The following is a 21,274-nucleotide window of genomic DNA, read 5'->3' as shown; positions in this document are numbered from 1 at the left end:
AAGGGCAAAAGTTAAAAAGATTTTCATTTTGTGTTAAAACTATAAACTTCACCAATCTTAAACCAAAAGCAAAAATTAAGAATGAAAATCGGTAAATAATTTCCTTGTATATTCAAAACGGCAGAAGGATATGTGTTTTAATTAGGCCTATATGTTTATATTGAAAATATAATAAATTATTGTATAAGTTGAATTTAGAGCGTTGATAATCAATATCCTTTTAATCGTTTATCCATTCCTAGAATGATATACTCCTGAGTGGTTTCACCTCACATTTCCAAACGATTTAATTGGCCCTGTTAAGTTCATGCGTTAGACGACTATGCCAGTTTCACCCTGGTATTTGAAAGGGATATTTAAATTAAAATAAATCAAAAGTCGCCTGAAGTCGCCTCATAAGAATTATTTGTGTATTCATTTAAATGTGAACATCATTTTGAATACTTTAAATCTTTAGATTTTAAGACCCCACGAAGAAAATACATGTTCTGCTTTAGAATCTATTCAAAAGGTCAGGAATATTAAAACTGACATGTCCATGGCTACATGTACATGTACAAGTGATAAGTAGATTGATTATATCATATGCTTGTTATTTCTATCTCTCATGATTTCATAATAATGTTTTTCTCATCATTTTTTTTCTAAGAGAATTAGTTACTATTTCGTTAAAATTAAAGTTACGAAAAACAAGTACTGGTGATCCTTTATTTATATCCGGAATATGTATCACCGTTGTTGTTTCTATTTTATCGTCTCATCAAAAATTGTCACGTGACCAATGTGTTTTGGAAACATGGCGGCGATGTATACAGTTACCTGTAATAATTTAGTCCAGCAGGTGTCCACAATTTGGCCTAAATATGACGAGTTTATGACGTAAAAGGTAAACATTGCATATGCTACCAAGCAAACCGTTTAGTCAATAGTTATACGAAGGTTTTAAAGTTGAAATTCACGTGAATGCGCAGTAAACTTGGGACGAGATGATAAAAACATGAATATGATTATGAAGGATTTATCTTGTCACCTAGACAGCGGACACATGTTTTTGGTTTTTCCATTGTATCAGCATAAAATATCTAATTATGATTAACTTAAAATGATAATTATTTTTATTTCAACGATTATCATTTCACATTTTCTTTTCTAATTTATATTGATGTCCATTTTGCATTGCTTTATAGTAAACCGACAATTTACATCAGCCTAGGTCAACAGTGAGGATATTGTTGTCATTCAAAGTAACGTTTCTGTACTCACTTTGACAGTTTATATTTACAAAATATACGCATACAATCAGGCTTTATACAAAATATCTTACAGGGCATCCAGTTGACCATTGACTTTTAGCAGATTCAGGGGGAGTCAAATCACTCTTGATCAGAAATCTGAAGAGTCTAAACATATGACAAATAGACATGTGCTGCAGACCCAAGAGTCAAATAAGATTTTTGGAAGTCTAAAACATACTCATAGGGGTACTGGATGCTTCAATATAGATATAACAGACAAATAGTGGTGACTTATTTTCACAAATACTGTGAAAAGCGTTTTTCCCCTTGAAAGTCATACATTCAAAACCATGGAAGTGTACCAGGAGAGGAAACATGTGGCGATCAGGTCGCGACTCAAACTTTGATCACTCAATACTATTAAATTGGATGTTCTACTGATTGAGCTATCTGGTTATCAATGGTCGACCCAGTTAAATTCTGCTATATTCTTCCCTCCATTATTCTCTAAGGATATGCCCCAGAAAACACAACAACACAAATGTTTGAATATCCCCTGCTATTAGCATACCTCTAGTACCTAAAAATTAAATAGAGGTTGGCAAACTCGCCAATTTTGTAACAGGATAGGAGGAAATGTATTAGCCAAACTGGTGCTCGAACCTGGGACCTCAAGATACTAGTACAATACTCTACCATTTGCGCTACATACCAGGTCACAGATGATCGTCATTGACCTAGTCCAATCCACTACAATTGTATTTTTTTCCAAAAGTTATTCCTATAAAGTATATCATCTGAAAGTTTAACTTTTATTGCCTATCAATGTTCAAAGTTATCCTATATTTAATTGTTCATGAGTTCATTTATATATATAAAAAAAGAACCTTGGCACATACAGGAGTCATTTTGTTAATTGGAAAAAATGGAGGAGCCGCCAATCTCTGGGTTGATATATCATGTCAAATGCAAGAATATCATAGAATACATTGAGTCATTTACTTACCATTTTGCCAATATCGGATTACAAAGCTAAAGTAGGAACTAGGGAATCTCATAAATTGATGTGGTCCAGTCGATTTTAATGAAGTTATTCCACTGCTGAGTCGCTGACAGAGCATAATTGATGTTTAAAACATGTATATGTCTAATTAACCCAAAAATACATTTTTAATAGTTTTGCTTTTGTTGTCTGCGCAATCAATACCTTATTCCACACAGAGCATAGTCCATGGATTTTTTTTTAAAGCTGTAATAATTATTTTCTAAAGTGAATTAAACTCACACTTTTCAATATTTGTATGGTAATAGTTTAAACTTTTAAAGTGAGTAACTTAAAATTGTTTATGCTACTGAAGACAAATACTTATGTATCTAGCTGCTCCTGTTTTTAAAGTACCTTTTAAGAAAATTAAAACTTGCACAAAGATGACTACCGGTAATTCCCAAAAAGTATCTTTAACTGGTTTGTTAGAAAAATGAAATGACTTTAAGATCTGTATTTTCTTTTCAGATAAATAAAAAACAGGGATGGATGCCCGTGACATGGCAGCCTATCTTGGCTATGAGCAGACAAATGTTGCTTCTTCAGACTATGTGGCATCTAGCCAGATCCCTGGAACAGACTCTAGGGCAGATATGGCAGATAATGATTCCGGGGACCTGGAGGAAACTCAAAAATCAAAGAAACCATACAGAAGTTATTTTACGCAAATGTCAACTCCATCCAACGTTATTGAAACAAACTTTGAAGTGCCAGACGCAGAGGAAACCTTAAAATTGCTACGCAAACCATTTCAGATAAAGAATCCTGGATACCATGTCTGTAAACGTAGTCCTGATCACAATAGCATTAGTTTCATGCACTGCAGGCACGTACTTGGTCTGGGAAAGCAGTATGAGGCTTTAAGGAAAGTCATGGAAGAAAGAGCACGTCTGGAATTCCTCCGAGATTGCATGTTCCGGATTAAGTCTGTCTCATTTTTCGTACAAGACCTAGAAACACTGGTACAAAATGAGTATCGGACATTTTATGCCATAACACACCAGTGTGTAAATGAATCTCCCATGACAAAACTGTACTGCCTAAATGCGCTGTGCGAGGACCTTCGGACACACATTGGTCACTGGAACAGTATCAAGCAGCGCATTCACACCAGTAAATGGCTTCAACCAATGATTGGTAGACTTTATATCGATGTGGAGCATGTTCGTAAGTCATTGTTTTCGTTGTACAATAGTGCCATATACTGGATGGAGAAACTCATTATGATTGGATTTCAAGTGTTCTCACACAGCAATCTTGCTGGTTTATCACAAGAAGTTTTGTGGAATATCACCCGCGGTCTTGAGGACTTCAATAACATCCTAAACAGCCTTCCAAAAGCAAGATACAAGCCTTGTGTCATTATTGACAGCCTTCAATCTGATTGGTGCTACAGGAGTTCAAAGTCGGACCCAAGTTTAACAAACTTTCCTGGGTTCCTAGCTAACAGTGCTAAAGCTATCCCTTTTTCGAAGATATTAAACATCATAGCCAGTGAGAGATCTAAATACGCTGCATTGGCTACTCACAGGTTCTTCACATGTAATGAAGAATTCATGAAGATTCTCAACTCCGGTAAAATACCTGCCTATGTGTGGAATGATGAAGTCCAGAGCCAAAATCATAGCATGGCACATGGCCAAGATACATCTGACTATCATACTGCTAGTGGTAGTCTAACTAGTATCAGTGGTGCAGTGTTGAGGGTGGGACCTATCAGAGCCCCAGATCTCAGTCAAAAGCCAGCCCCTCTCACAGACTTTGCCTCTCAAGAGCAGCACTTTGCAAACACATTTCTGTTTATTGTGTGCAGCTCGACCCATCTCCTCAGGAAAAGTGAAAGCCATTCAAAATCAAAACACAAGAGCAGTAGATCACAAAATACTAGTAAAAGTGTCAGCATACAGAAGCCACCAGTGGGTCAGGAAACTCCAGTCCTCTCTCGCTCTGACTCCAAACGAAAGACAGTCTCTTGGGGCGATTCTGATGATGGTTCAATCCGAACACAGCTTGTCAATCGCTACATGGATACACTGTGGAAGTGCTTTGGGAAAGCCCTTGAGCAGAGGTTTCATGAACCTGCCTGGTGCTCGAGAAAATTGGAGATTGGAGGCCTGGGAAGTGTGGTGTTCTGCAATGCAACTCTCATTGCTGTCATCAGAAACATGATTGAACATGTTTGTTTGAAAGGTAGAGTTTGAGTGGATTTTTCATAATCAACTTTTTATGTCCTTGCCATGAAATTTGGAGAGGGACATAGTGTTATCCTTGTCCGTCTTGTGTCCTGTCACATCCTATCCTGCTTTGATAAACGATATTATATCTTTGCATATTACAGAGTTATTTGCCATTGCAGGTAGTTATTGATTGTGACGTCATGTATTTGCAAGCATAATGTCATAAGTTATAGGAACAATGTGAATTTCGTTCACAAAATAATGACATCACAATGGATACTTACCCGCAAAAGCAAGTAACTCTGTAATATGCAAAGACGGAATAGAATTAGGGATATTTATGTCTTACATTTCCAGTTTTTGTTTAATGTCTTTTTTGAATGTCTGCGCTGTATTTCAATAATCAATAATTCATACATATGGACGCTCATTATTCTATCGCAGGTAATATTTCCAAACTAAATGGTTGTGGTTTTATGGTAAATGTTAAAATTTTCTGCTAGATTGACTTGTTCGTATGTTTTTGAAATTATTTGCTGTACATGTACATTACCTTGAATTTCTATATTTCAGACATGTTTCCTGTGACATCTGTATCATCAATGCTTGGCCTGGCTCGCAAGTTCCACACAATGTCAGCTATGGCTTCTTGGGATACCAGTAAGTACCGTATATTTTCATCGGGATGAAATTTTTGCAATTTCGCTGGACATCGCTATGATCATGAAAATTTCATCTGCAAAATTTTGAGAAATAGTTTAATTATATATACCCTGAAAGCCAGATAGCGGAAAATTATTTAGTTGCAAAAGATGCACATCATTACCAGCTATTCATGATCAGTAAATTACAAAAAAAAATGTGTTAAAAAATTAAAGAAAAATATAATGCATATATTAGCTCATTTGGAAACTTTTCATCAGGAATATGTTGAAAAAAATTAAATCAAGTTACCAGAACCATTCTCAAATTGTTTTAATTTTGACTTTCCCAGATATGTGTGAGGTATTGGGGTCACGGCTGAATGACAAATGTTACCCTTGTCCCTTGGCTGGAGGTGACTACAGTACTCGGACTGGCATGCTACTACGTGACACATACCAGCCGCTCTTCAGTATACTACAGGAGGATCTTAAAGACTTGTCAGAAACTGGCAAAGGTAGTTGATCTCCTAAATTAGTATACTATATTCACAATAATTTACTATGATTTATTTCATTGATAACTACATGTATTGTAATATCCTACTGTCTTAAAAAAAAACACTTTCATTTTCCAATTTTGAAATAAGATCTAGTAGTGAATATTACAATTGATGAGTATACATTTGAAATGTATGATTTATAGATAGAGATTCCATAAATGCTATTATAATTCAGAAGCATAGTATATACTTATAAATAATTTTCATATTGACTTCAAATGATTTTCCCATCAAATTTTAGAAATTCATACTTTATCAATGAAATAAAGTACATTGCTCATAACATTGAAACTACTTTTATCTATCTTCATTCTGTTATATTTGTTAGAAGATAGCATGAACTATCACTTGATTTGAGGCTTAATGGAATCTTGTTATTTCCATAAATCATTAATTTAATTCCATTCTTTATACTGTAGATGCCACAGTACTTGTACCCAAGCAGGACTTGGACCTCTTCCACACAACAAGTATTGTGTGTCGTCTACTGGCAAACTGTCAGGTGGCCCATAACTGGTGTGTTCACAAGTCGCAGGCTTTCCTATCATCTTGGGCTGTCGGCAACTTCCTTCTGGTTACACAGACAGATCTTAAGGTAATCTTTGTTGATTGCTGACATAGTTTAAAAAGTAGTTTAGGTCAAAGTTTCAAATCTCAACCAATCAAAAGACTGGAAGGTCATATTCCACTAATGGAATATTAATATATTTATCCAACATCCAGCACATTCATACAATTGTGGATATACAGTAGTGAAATAACACAAAGTATTGTGCTAAAAATATTTTTTGTACACCAAATACAGTGAACCGTAATTTCCTGCGTATTGCCCGTTGGCTAAGCGATTTTTTACATCAGAAAATGCCAAATGCGGGCCATATTTGGAAACTAAATTGTATTACCAAATTTGAAAAAAATGCAGGCTGTATGCTGTAAAATATATCAAATACACAGAAAAAAGCTTATTTAACCCTCTTCCTTTGCTAAAGAATTTTGTCATGAGCTATATATTTTTTATTTGAAACCTAATTCCTAACAAAATATATGCTGTTGTTAACTTTACATGTCTTTAAATAACCCCTTCAAAATGAAATCACCATATCGTATTATTATACTTACATATATACCATACTTTCAAGTATTACATCGACGTATAACTCGCGGTAATCTGGCGGTGTGGTTCTCTGTAATTTACTTTACAAAATCATAGAAAATACATGATTTTGCTTCCCGCGGGCTATACCCTGGTGCAGCTTATATGCAGGAAATTACAGTATATTGGATATTATTAGTTGTATAAAATAAAATGGGCAAAAATAACTTTACATTCTGTTACAATTTGAAAAAAAGCATTTGTAAAGTCATACTAATCAAGATGAAAAACATCAGTAAAGGCATTGATGTACTAATTTTTTTTTTACAGATTTTGGCTGACGAGACTAAAAAAGCCCTGTATCAATCGAGGATCTTCAGTGGCAAGTCCATTAGTAAACCATCTCAAGCAGATCAACAAATGATTATCTATTTAGGGGAGATAACTCAACAAATGTCATCAGCTGACTCTCAACTACAGGTTAATACAACATAAGAATAATATTATAATGAAGACATATATCTTTCTGGTCCAAGGAGATTTGTATTCCATCTTTAAGATTTCTTCTGAATGCATTTCAAAATCTATTTTTAAATTCAACCAAAGATTGATCATATTGCTGTCTAAAAATTTGAAATAATTTTGATTTTGAAATCTGTGCAGGAGAAGTATGACAACTGTAAAACTCATACCTACACCTAATGATAATAATACAATAAATTAAAGTCATCAAGTATGTCACCTATTCACTGAATATACATACCATGTGTCCCATGTTTTCCAAGCTTTGCAGTGTGTTAAAACCACATATTTTTAAATTGGTAGACACTTTCTGGATCCTCCATGAAGGTTTTCTGTGAAAACTGTGAGAAGATGGCAGATGAATACTTCAAGAAGTCCATGCCTGTTGGGAAAGCATGGAAAAAGAAAACTGCACCAGGTTGGTATAATCATGCTCACCTTGAAATGGGGGTGGGGGAGGGGGGTTGGGGGCTATAATATTTCTCAAGTCAATCTGGCAGCTTTAGGTCCCATTTCATCTGGCCCTCTTCAATGGATGGAAACAGGTTTATTTTAAAATGTCTTGCAGACAATTCTAACTTTATTTGCCACCTTTGTACTCTAGTTAGGCATTAAGTGTCCAGACCTTAGCTGTCTCTGGCTCTTAAAACTAGAAAAAATACTCTAACAAGAATAGGTTAATATGATGAATGTACACTGTATATTCAACATTCCGTTGTCAGATTGATATTTTCTTCAGTGACACTCGTAAACTTTTAAGGTTTTGTTTGACTAAATTATCTTTGAATAAAAAATTGGTATTAAAGAATTTCATTGAAATTATTTTTCAGAGCTTCCAACAGAACACAGTGTGTATATAGAACATGCTTTAGAGGAAATATTGGAGCCTGTGGTGGAGGGAGTGAGTAAACTAAGACAAACAGCCCAGCTAAGTGCTATCTCCATGGCAACTACCTCATTGTGTGAATCATGGAAAAACTTCATACTCAAAGAGAAAATCAAATTTAGGTAAGTGAATCTGATTGTAAATACTTCCTTTTTGATACAGAACTTAGTCGTTTCTCAACTAAGGTGGCTGATATTTATCAACTACAAACCTTCCACTTTTTATCAGAATTCCAGCGTTCTTTTACCTGAAGCTGTTAACAGAATATTTAAGAAATTCAAACCAAATATTGCTGATTATGAGCATTTGATATATACATTGTTTATGTTGAGCATGTAAATTGACTTTCTTGATGCTCTGGGGATTACTATCACTAACTTTATATCCACCTCTGGATTATCTCATAATAAAACTGGGGGCAGTTCAGGAGAGAAAAACTGACCAATCACAGGTATGCAGAGACTTTCTTTGAAGATTACAGAGAGTAAAACCCAACTTCAAAGCAACACATTCAATCAAAGTGTACAGTTAAACTTTTCCTTTGATGTACATCAAAGAATCAAACTACCTGTGTTTTCTATTGCCTCCAGTTTTACTATAAGATAGTCCAGGGGGGATATGCCATCAGTGATAGTAACCCCTGGATTGTCAAGGATGGTAAATTGATATAAAAGTCATTTTTAGTATTTCCAATACATGGTTAAAATTATATTGATTTATTATAATCCAGTGGAAAAACTATATTGATAAATCACACTAACATTATGGCTATAATTCCCTAAACGTAATTTTCTACTGTACTTGTCAAATCAAACCAGACATAATTTTGTTTGTAGCTACATTGGTGCCTACCAGCTTGGAAATGATCTCAATTTTATCAAGAGGTGGCTGAGTGAATACATCTCCAACTCAGACGTGCGTCAGAGCATCCTGGACTTAAGTATATTTAGGTACCTGAACGGTGCGGTCATGGTGCTCAAGAAGCAGCCTTATCGTAAGGGAGGAGGTCGGCTGTTCCGGGAACCTTGCTCGTCTGAGGATCTTAGTATGTATATTCCCTTTCTCCCATCATTCCAGTTGCTTGTGTAAGGATTTTGTTCTGATGTAATTGATAACATTTTAATGTAGCTTTTCTGTCCTGATTATGTCTAACCGCTGAAGACACTATGGACGATTCAAGATCAAAGACTGGTACAGTCTATTATTGAATTTTAGGGGTAAATAAGTTGAACTTGATATTAATGTTAATGCAACCAAATTGCAACAATGTATTGGTTTTTCAGTAATAGCTACATTACACATTTATATCACACATTCGTCCAGATATCCAATGAATTTGCCCAATCACTTGGGTACAATGTTGGTGTATAATTGACTGAATGTAATGTATGTGTCAGATCTTGCATACAAATATAACCCTGTGTTTTTGTGAGAATATATAATTGCATATATTGATGTGCGAAAAACAATTGTATATATTTATCAATTGGACCTCCTGGGTTTTCTCTGGATTCTCTTATTTCTGGAAATGTAATACCTATTTTCCTTTTGGCTGAAATAGGAATTTATTTCCAAATTGATGTAAAATAGATGTACAGTTAACAAAATTAGATAACCAATATATTCTGCATCTCAGGTTGTGGAGACATGGAAGCAGTTTCTCGGGACAACAAGAACTCAGATCACTCTCCCGAGGGTGAAGCGGACATTGAAAATCCTTCAGACGAATCTGACATTCGCTACGTTCAGAACATTGATGATTGGCTGGCATTGAGAGTCCAAGGCGGAGCTAAGACTTGGCGCTTCTCACTGTGTCTCAATACTCCAGCTACCAACCAATGAGAAAGCCTTTATGGTTTATGGCTTCAAAATCAACAAATGGAGATGACTGTTATATAAAGTCAAACAAATTGAAATCCGAATTTTTTTTACCTGTTTTGAAAGAAGACAGCTTTAACAGTGGAGATGATGTTTCAGGCAGGTTTTTTTACCAGATATACTTGTCATTTTTTTCACCAGCAAAATGATATAAAATTTTGTTGATGGTGTGAAATTGTATATATATTTTTATAACCAACTTTATAGTATAAAAATATCATATCAAAATATTTCGTATAAAGCATGAAAGTAGATTAAATTTACATTGCATACGATAGTGCAAGTTAGAAATACTAAATCACAAAATTATAGAAGGCATGTTGGTCTCATTATGAAGATAAAAAATCATTTTATGTAAATTTTATTTTCAATATTTAGATTAGAACTATTTTCATTTTGATTAAAACATAAATTAAAACGGTCATGTGAAAATATAAATGCTTAGACTAGAAATATGGTATTAATGAGGGACAGTTTTTATTTATTACTGAAAAGTTTTAAATGTCAAAAACGTTCTTTCCAAAAAATAAGAGTTTTTAAATTATGTGCACTGTTGTAAAATTCACATATGAAGGTAATTCCTGCCTTAGATTTTGGTTTTAATAGCACCCTTATGCTAATTATTTAAAAATAAATAAATAAGATTTAATTAAAAAAAAAAAAATGAATTAAAAAATTATGGTACAAGGAAAAAAATCTCTAACCATGTGAATGTTTAGGATCAAATCTTGTGTAAGCAAAAAAAAAAAAAAAAAGGGAGGTAATACTGTACTGAAGCTTTACTTATGATAAAGGCATTATACATACAGTCATGTCTTATATAGCCTAGTCATTATCTCTGGGCATTAAAAAAAAAAGTCGGGGCTTATACTCCGGAAAATACGATACTCCAATATAATCTCCTACCTGTGATTCCGTTGACCATTTGTTACAGATATATTACAGTAACTGCACATGTAAATATTTAGGTAGATAATAACATGGAAGTGTGTATTCCATTTTATATCACTGACTTTGCCATTGAAAGAGGCTCCACCGCCGACAGAGCATGAACAATATATATCATTTAGACAATAGTTAATGTTTAATCATGTAAATGTATGTCTAATTAACCACAAAAATACAAATACAATAATTTGTTCTGTTTTGTTGCCTGCATAATCAGTACTGTATTCCATATAGGGCATAGTGCCACAATATATTTTTGGGATGCAATTATTGTAAATACTTTAATTATTTAAATAGATTTATTCTGAAGTAAGGTAAGAAGCTCAAACTTTTCAATGATGGTAATAGTGTAAAGAAGTAATGTTTGCTACTGAAGAAAAATACTAATTCATCTGCTCCTGTTATGAATAGATAAAAAATTAGCATTCGTCGGCGGTGTAGCATCTTTAACTGTAGTATAGGATCAGAATGAAAAATAAAACTTGACTTGTATTATATGTAATGTAAATGTCTTGTTGGCAAACAAGTAGTGTTATAATCCCTGAACCAAAAACTGTCTGTTAGATTGATTTTAGATTTAAATTGTTCCTTTAGCAATTTCTTCCACATATTTCCCATTGGTAGTATTAGCAACAACGAAGACATAATTTAGATATTAAAACATATTTAGTAGTTGTGTTATGGTTAATAGTAATTTTAGGACAAAATCTTAATTGAGATTGCCAAGATTATACCTATAATGTGTAATGTTGATATTTAAAAAATACTGTACCAAAATTTTAGAACATGTAGCGTCATAGCATCTAATATATAATGTAATACCGGTACATATTTTATTGAGATCATATCAATAACTTCAATAGACATTCTAATGAAGTGTTTGGTTTTATATTCATTTGAATAAAATTCAGTGCTAAAGGCATTATTGGTCTGTACAAAAAAAAAACAAATAAACAGCTGGTCTATGAAAATTTATACCTGAAATGTTCCAATAAAAACTTACGAACTGATTTCATATTTGTAATGGAACAGTGATGTAAATAGTTGTAATTAATTTATCATTTATTTATTTATTTCAATCCAATTGTGATTTTGAAAAAGAAATTAGTTTAAGATGTTTTATGATAAAAAAAATTGTATGAAATGCTTCCATGACAAATGTTGTCTTACAGAGATTTTTATTTGCGGGGATGTTTTATAAACCTAGATAATATTGCAGTTTTCATTCAAGTCATTTTTAGATTTGTCTCATTTTTCCTGATAACGTTTCATTGAATTTCCTCTTTTTCTTAAAATGGCATGTTGATTATATTTTGTTGTAAATTTTGTTTAAAATATTTGTAGTGCTGCCATATATGTAAATAGGGTTGTGCAATGTTGTTTTTTTTTTCTTAATTAATATTTGCATTTTCAGTTTAGTTTTAAAGTAATATTGTTTTGGATTGGAATACTTTCTACCTCTGGTTGCCTCATTATTAATTTGTTTTCTACCGCATCAATTTCTAGAGCCACCGTGTGAATAGCAGTCATCGTCTACCCTGTTTATGTACATGTTGACAACTGTTGTAAGAGATTGTGATATTTATTTTGTGACATGGGAACATTCCTTTGGCATTCTTTGTAATCCGTCCTTTGTTTGTCAATATTTTCTACGTTTGTTTTTAGTCGTTTCTTTCAATATTACTTACCATATTTATCAGCAAATAAGCACTCTTTTTTATCTTACATTTTCTATGATAATAATACACAGGCCAAATTTCCAAACCTGAAACCTCGACCAGATATTGATCATAATTTAGTATCCGTATCTGTTTTATTTTTTTCGTGACTTAGAAAAATAATAAAGAAAAAATTCCTATTATAAATTGTGCAGAGATAGGCGATAATTATTCGGAAACATTTGATAAAAAACTCAATAAATGTTGAAGATAGCTAAGTGGGGTCCACTTTTTTAACAAGCCAAATTTAGACGACATTGTTAAGTTGTTGCGGAGAACACCATATGACTACCGTAATTAAATGACGTCTTTCCGAACTATCCTAAGAATGGTTCAAAAACTTTCGACTTTGGTTCAGAAATGATAGTTACTTCAATATTGTGACCAGTTTAAAATGAAGGCATGTTTACAAGCATCAAACTTCAACAAATGTGGTACCAAAGTTACTAAGAAAAGATTATAAATATTTTTGATAAAGTTTAATTTTAATTACATCTACAAATAGTAACAATACTGGGGTCAAATCTAACTTGACTTTGTGCAGCTAGTTACGTATATTGTGACTTAAAGGTGTCTGTAATGGAACCAATAGTATAGTCCTTCATTTCTTGGTCTGAAACCATTATAGGGCTGTTGTCAGGTCAGTGATATAACCTTCACCAAATGACCCTAGCTTTCAGCAATATGTTAAATAAATCAAACCAGACTAGGGAGGGGGACTTAATTATTTGAGGATAAATGTGATACTTCGAAAGAAAAGAAAATTGGAAATTAATTGAATCTGTTTTTGTAATTTTAGTTACATGTATATGTTGTTCGTCATGTGTTATGGCTTTATATATATAAGTTAGTAAGGTTTTTCTGACAAATGTTGGTACTGAGTATGCATAGCAATAGTTCTTTGTTAGAAAATTAATTTCAAGGTTTAATTTCATTAATTTTATTTCTTGCATTATCTAGTTAAGTGGTCAAACTAATGAAAGAGTTTAATATTCAAAATTTATCAACTTTGTATACACTTATTTTTTTATATTTTCTGATCTAATTTGATTATATTTTCTAATGGTAATTTGATTCTCTTTTCAGTATTAAAATTCATTCCGATTTTTTTTGTATAACTGTCATCACCTTTGTACCCTTAGATTCCATTATTGAACTTTTTTTCTCCAAAATATTTGATAAACCTTTTTACAAAAATTTGTAAATAATCCTCACCTCATTTTATAAATCATTTTGTTCTGCAACTAGAATATTAATGCATACATTCATATACATATATACTCTTCCTATTCTTGCAGTGACATTTTCCTCATAAATATCCAATACTTTGTATAGCCAAAGGTGTTAGAACACTTTTAATTGGTACAACAAATTATGTTATTGTATAAAAATTATCTACAAATGGGATGAATCAGAAAAGATCTGCTAATTGTCTTAAATAGGTGAATCTGATCCTGATTTCTTGATCGAAACTAATTAAGTTAAAAAAAAAACCCACATAAGTTACATAAGGAGAAAAAACTGAAGTTTTGACTTGAAGTCTGAACATTTGTTTTGAGAAATCGGGACCAGTTCTGTAACCAGTACTTTGTTGAAATTAGAATTATTTCTATGTGCCATCTCTGTATGATATGAAGTGAGCAATGGAAAACAAAATTTCTTTTGCATACATATACCATACTCAACATATTACTATTCCCCAGCTTTGCTTTGTAATTCAATGTTGATTCTATGTATACTGGTTACATCGTTAGGAAAGTAGTTTTAAACAAGTACCATTAACTCATTCAACATTTTTCAATGTTAAATGTACAGTAACAGAAAGAATATCATGCTAACTCTCGAATAATAATAATTAGGGTGACTAAATTAGTCTCAATATACTTAAGAGTAATATCTGGTGAGGTTTGTGCTTGTTTTGATTTCTGTTGTCTTGTTAATTTGCATGCTCTCTTGATTTTCTAGTCATTATTCCATACTGTTATACATATAAGGTAGATTGTAAGTTGATTACAAAAGATATGAATTGTTGGGATAGATTTTTGAAGCTAAGTCCTGGAATTATAAAAGTAATAAACAAAGGAATATTTTCTTAAAAGTTATAAACATAAAGATAACATAGAGGCTTTTCTCTATAATTGTCATCTAAAGTATCGATGATTTGGAGTAAAATTTGTTGCAACATTAAATCCATACTGAAAATTTGAAAAATAATGAGCTTGAAAATATTCCAAGCTTTCTGTTTTGGTGATGAAAATGGGAAAGAGTATAAAAACTTCACTAACAAATCCCAACATTTTGTAATGATATGTGCTTTATTTATCAGGGTAACATTGAATTCTTCCTTTTAGCCATGGTTTGTGATTATTGTCATGTGACACGGTGTCTTGTCATCGACTCGGTATAGATGAAAATAATTTCTAGTTATAGTTATGTGGTGAATTGTTTGTCGTCACTGAATTGTTGAACCAGCTGTATCTGTGTATTGAGTTTGATGTTGATTCTGTTCTCATTAGCTGCTTAGTGTCAAAATAATGTGCTTTCAACACAATAAATTAAGGTGGTTCAATGTAATTAAAACTAGATCTTTCAATACAATTAGTCTGTAATTGGGTAGGTGAAATGATACTAAAAAGTATTTAATTTCTAACACTATAAGTTAGAATTACATGAATATTTACAATACATATGTGTCTAATGAATATTATTAATATGAGATATCTTAAATTAACATTTTTTTCCCTACAAGATTCATTAATATGAGATATCTTAAATTAACATTTTTTTTCCTACAAGATTCCTAACTCATCAATTTTGGAGTATGAATTTTTTAGTCATTATACTAACTGGCTCAAGTTTTATCAACACTCCTTAACTTCAGGGAATTATTCAACATAAAATGTTTCTACAGAAAAGCATTAATGGAGTTTAGGAAATAAATCTGAAGCTTAATGTTATACTTTCCTATAACAGATTTTAAGTAAGAAATTCCTCAAAGTTAAGGAATGTAGATGAAATTGACCACATCTTTGCTGTAATGGTTTTAAGGGAAATTATAAAACTGGTATACTAGATGTATGGATGTTTACTTATCTCTTTATTAATGTTATTTATTGTTTTAATTGTATATTTGTTCCTCATGTTTTAATTTGTTAGTTTTTTTTGTTTTGTTCGCCAGTAGTTAGTGCTATATATTAACTTACAATTAGTTACAGTAATGACCAATAAGTAGAAATAACCTTACCAGATAGATAGCACAAATGCTGTTTTCATCTGTTGATCTTAAAATTAACTATATTTTATTTTTATTCCTGCTCGAACTTTTATGTAAAAGCAGCAAAACATGACAAATTGACTATGAAGAAATATCCCGGTATTTAGTTCTCATTATTTTTCCAGCTTGCTTCATAAGTAATAAATTATGTATTCTGTCTTTGCACATTAAAGAGCTGTCAACCTTTAAGGTCATAAGGCATCTGTACCTTCCTGAAAGGGAGATAATTCAGTATCAAACGAAGATGGAATATGAACATTAATATGAATATCTTTTAATGTATTGATGTGTAATGATTTCAGTCAATTTACCCGGTTATGGTAATATTTATCTCATTATTATATATTGATATAGCATGGTTTAAATACTAGTTTTGTATGGGCATTTTCTTTATACTCTGCCAATCTTCTAATGTATTGTAATATTAAGTTTTGTTTAAAACCGTGTTTTATATTAGTTACGCTTTACTTACCCATAATATACTTTATTTACCAGGTAATATCTGAAGATCCACAAATATGATAATAAACAGGATATCAACAAAAACAATTTGATTTCTTAGCTGGTATGAATATTGTAGTGTTGTAATAAAGCATATCATAGAGGGCAGATTATTCTATTAATGTAATTAAAAAGTACCAGTGAGTTTTTCAATTAAATAGATATATATAATCTATAGATCTCTATATATATAATCTGTACGGATATTATTATCAGAAAAAATTATGTATTAATTTACTCGGATTTTGTTTAAGATATTTAAAGATATTAAAGTTCAAGTTTTAGTTATTTTCTATCATACAAGAAATAGCTGCTTATAAAGAAATGCTAATTACCTTGAATATACATGTAATTCTAATAATCTTTAGACAATTACAGTGTATACTAATTAGTTTGATGCAGGATTAAGACTTCAGTCAAATTATCCAAAGTTAAATTATTTTAAAATCAGATTGTGTATTATTATATTAACAGTGTTTTAATACTATCTATCCTATTTATTTAAAAAAATGTAAATGAGATTTTGTCAAATAAATTATTAAGCCTTTGCTGTGATATTGGCCCCATTAATATGTATAACATATAAATATATGTACCTAATATGATATTAATACCCAAGTGATATTAAAAAGACTTACATGGTTATCTCCCTTGGTACAGAGGACCTTGTCGTGGTGCAGTGTCTGTTGTCTGCTGATCCATCTGTTCTTAGATTAATTCATTATTTCCCCTGAAAATATATTATGAACTGTTCCCGGTTTTGAAATGGAAGAGTTCAAATGTGTCCTCGGGGATAAATTCATGGTGACATCTTACTTTATATTATAATTAGTCATTCTAGAGGTATTCCAACATATTACCACTAACCTTCCCCCTCTGGGTTCAGAGTTCAAATCCTACATGAGGGCAGTACTGTCTAACTGTAGGTACACATATTTGGTTACGAATCCTAAATACCTGTATTATATTAGGTGAGTGATTGAAAAAAGCCCTTGGGATTTGTTAAACTAAAAAGTAGAATTTATTAGTCTACAAAATGTATGCTTTTTAAATTGTCATTATTAAGTAATGCAGAGGATTAACGAGATATTAATTATAATCATTCTGTTGGTAATTTTACAATTCAGTCATGCAGAGAAGGCAAGGAACTCAGCTTTTTAATTCAATGCACATTAATAACTGATAGATTAATCAAAATATGAGGATGAAGGATTTAATACGCTAGTGAGATGTGAAAATGTTAGTTAAATATTTGTATATTACCGAGTTTGAATATCTGCTTTTGTAGGTATTGATTGTTATGTTAAATGTTCATGAGCATATTGTCATATCATTTATAGACAAAGTAAAAAAAAAAAAAAAAAAAAATTAACTCAAAATAGTAACAAATATCAATTCTGATATCAACTTTCAAGAGCAGATAACTTATATGTAAAGATGGAATTGGTTTAAAAAGAAAATTATTGAAATTATTTGGAGTATTGTGATGATATACCATAAGATCCACACATAGAATGTGACTTATTGACATGATAGTGCCCTTATGTATAATCTTTTTATGTGGTATACGCTCAAATGCAACCGACCTTTGTGCCTATAGACTATATGTTAGTAATATCTGCCATCAGCACACCTTTAGACGATAGCTCAATACGCACAATCACTGGGCTGTTTTGTAGTACCGCAGTAACTTACCTCATGTGGCGTCGATGATCCGGGGCGTGATTTCTCGAAACTAAGTAGCTTTTTTTTTACATACAGTATTTGACCCAATAAGCACACCTCCCCCTTTTTGAGGACTCAATATCACTTATCTTGACATAAATACAGACTGACAACTGTGTAGGTTTCTCTAGTTTATTCTTATGTGAAATATTAGCCCAAATTTTGTTCCATTAAGAGTCCTTTCATTTCTTCAAATTTTAAGCACCTTGGGCGCCTATTTGGCTGAATAGGGCGCCTATTTGGCCAAATATGATAAGTTATGCAAGAAGTTTTGACTGAAGTCTGCACTTTTATTTCGAGAAATCAGAGCCTTTTCTAGCTACTATATATTGTTCTGTTATTGTCTCGATGTGGAGAAACCATACAATATATTCTAAATGTCGATGATAAATACTGTATCCTGGATGTTGTGTTAGTGAGAAATATTCTAGAATTAAGGTAAAACATTGTTCCCAACGTCTGTTAGAAATATTCTAGTTGTATATGTAATGTCTACACATATATTTACAATACATGTACATACATATCATACCAATACCTTATCCCTTTTTCAATAGCTTTACCATAGTAAAATGATATCTTTGTTAAGTAATAATGTTGTGAACAAGTTTTTAAACATATGACAAATAGTGCTAAAATAGTATACAGTTGAGCCTCATTTTCTTGTTAAATTAAGAATTACAGTAAAACACAAAAGAAATAAATGTTTTTATAAAACAGTTCTCAAGTTATGAGAATTAAAATGTCAAGCGTTAAAAATTTGGCCGATTTTTTTCAAATGTTTTTGACTTCTACAAGTTTAAGGTGATGAAGCTCATCTGTATTTGTTAATTATTATAACTTGTGATGATAATTAGTTTTGTTAGTCATGTTAGTGGTACCCTGGTATTTATTGAAGTGCACCTGTTCATCAAGTGAATTCTAGGAATGAATTTATCTGTACCCTTGTGCTACAACAAAATAATTGTGGAAAGTGTTTTTGGTAAATGGTGGGTGTGCTTGGTCCCAAATTGTGATATTGTTTTTACATCCATTGATACATTGTTCGCTTTCCAGTTTTTGGTGCAGATGTTACAATAGTCATTTTTGCCACATTTTATACTCGGCTTTTACACTCAAAGACAAAAGAATTTTGCCATAAATTGTTTGATATATATTTTTTAAAGATTTAGTAAAGAAACTTCCACTTTGATGGACAACATTAAAGGAACATTATAAGTTCTTCCATGAAATAAGATTATTAAACATTTATCTTATGATAAATGACTGATTGTCAATCAAATATATAATGTATTCAATACAGTTCTTCAGAAAGAAAAAACCAGACAAAATCCTTGTTTGGGGGGCGAGATGATGAATAATTAAGGAGAAATTCATGATTTATGATGAACATTAATTTTCTGTATTTTTACTTTGAACTAAATTGTATTGGGGAGGGGAAAATCGTTTTTCAATAATCAGAATTTAACAATCTAGGGATTTTCACTATCCCACAGAGCTATACTCATCTTGTATCTGTTATAATAAATTTTTATTAGGGGGGAAAAAAAAAGACCAATTGATTTGACTTCAGAAACGTTTTGGTTGTGATGTAGAAAAACCTATATTCTATAATGATACATTAAACAATATAATTATGCAAATTTGTCAAAAGTAACAAATGTTTGTAAAAACTGTGAAGATCATAAAGACGTTTTTCATGTCGAGTATCTCTCCCGAGTACCATTGCTTGGATATTTACCCGTTATGTGAACTGTTGAACATATGAGCTATGATGTATTTTTCCATATCTTGTATCCTATGAAGATATTAATAAAGTTATGAATTAACATTGTTGTTGGATTTGTTATTTCACGGTTAGATGGGTGAAAGAAACAACTGAAATCATATACAAAAGTATGCAAACCTGTGTGAGGAACAAAAATTGGTACAAATCATTTGTCACCTATTCACAATATACAGTGGACCCTGATAACCCAAACACTTGCATCCCTATCTCAAACCGTTTGGCCTGCAAATTTTTCGGACTGCCAGATTATGTTTACTTACCGTAGTAATGATAAAATCTGTTCTCGATATTCCAATCCACATTGTGAGTTTTCCAAACCATCGACATCTGGATTATCAGGGGTTCAATGTATGTATACAAGACTTGGCATGGTAGGAAAATGAGCATTCGTTAAGTGCCTCAGTGGCAGAGAGATTAAAGTGTCCCGACACATTACCATTTTACCCTCTACGTCTGGGAAGCAAATTCAAAACGGAAACGAATGTGTAGCCTGCACAGCGATTTGAAACATCACAAAAATTAGTTATTTGAAGTTGAAAATATTGCTAATAATAAGGTGAAGTTATCAAGTCCCGTAACTCTTGCAAATATTGACAAATTTTTACCAGTATCAAACCCATTTTGAGATCTGGTTGATATCAACCATAACACACTTGATTCGATACTGGATATAATGTATTCTGTAGGATAAAGCAATAATTTGGTTGAAATAGGATAACAAATAGTTATCACACGGAAACCAAGAAATTATCTGTTTTGACGATTTTAAAGTCCCGTAAATCTTGCAAATTTTGTTGAAATTGGATAATGAATATGAAAGTTATTGAGTGAAAGCCATGGATTTATCTGTTTTGACGATTTAAAGTCCTAAAACTCTTGCAAATATTGGCGAATTTTGACCAGTATTGAACTCATATAAGATCTCATTGATATAAAGTAATACATTTATACCAAGTTTAGTTGAATTCGGGCAATAAATACTTAAGTTATCACACAGAAATCTTTTCCCGGACACCGACATAGTGATACATATATGTCGCCCTTGCGTTGCAGGAGACACAAAAACAAAGCACTCATTTCTACCCATGTCTCATTTTCCATTAAGCATTTATGGAATAATCCTCATCAGTTTCTAGGAGGAAAATATCAGTAATGAAATATTTTCTCTTGGTTCTGATGGAATAATAGGCAGATAAAATGCCATCCTAATTACAGAAAATAGCTCTGGCTTTGAATTACATACTCTCAACAAAATAGTACATGTACAAAGGGTTCTGAT

At 32.1% G+C, this 21,274-nt stretch overlaps 1 protein-coding gene across 1 annotated transcript; it reads left to right on the top strand.

The window, feature by feature from the left end:
- Window positions 1-781: 781 nt before the first annotated feature.
- Window positions 782-20,035, top strand: LOC138335092 (uncharacterized). Its single transcript, XM_069284009.1, has 10 exons — window positions 782-886; window positions 2,749-4,470; window positions 5,031-5,117; window positions 5,452-5,616; window positions 6,081-6,256; window positions 7,085-7,234; window positions 7,580-7,694; window positions 8,107-8,284; window positions 8,999-9,207; window positions 9,799-20,035. Exons 2-10 carry the CDS (start codon window positions 2,766-2,768, stop codon window positions 10,002-10,004), a joined length of 2,991 nt encoding a protein of 996 aa, XP_069140110.1. The 5' UTR covers window positions 782-886; window positions 2,749-2,765; the 3' UTR covers window positions 10,005-20,035.
- The last annotated feature ends 1,239 nt before the right edge of the window (window positions 20,036-21,274 follow it).

This window comes from Argopecten irradians, chromosome 11 (genome assembly GCF_041381155.1).
Source record: "Argopecten irradians isolate NY chromosome 11, Ai_NY, whole genome shotgun sequence".
NCBI classification, from domain to species: Eukaryota; Metazoa; Mollusca; class Bivalvia; order Pectinida; family Pectinidae; genus Argopecten; species Argopecten irradians.
This window is presented reverse-complemented; position numbering and strand designations above follow the sequence as displayed.

What these genes read in the sequence shown, in the direction of transcription:
- LOC138335092 (XM_069284009.1), top strand. Translation starts at nt 2,766, where the DNA reads ATGGATGCCCGTGACATGGCAGCCTATCTTGGCTATGAGCAGACAAAT. An exon ending in TATGGCTTCTTGGGATACCA is followed by an intron (nt 5,118 to 5,451) that starts GTAAGTACCGTA and finishes TGACTTTCCCAG; the next exon opens with ATATGTGTGAGGTATTGGGG. An exon ending in TTGCTCGTCTGAGGATCTTA is followed by an intron (nt 9,208 to 9,798) that starts GTATGTATATTC and finishes TCTGCATCTCAG; the next exon opens with GTTGTGGAGACATGGAAGCA.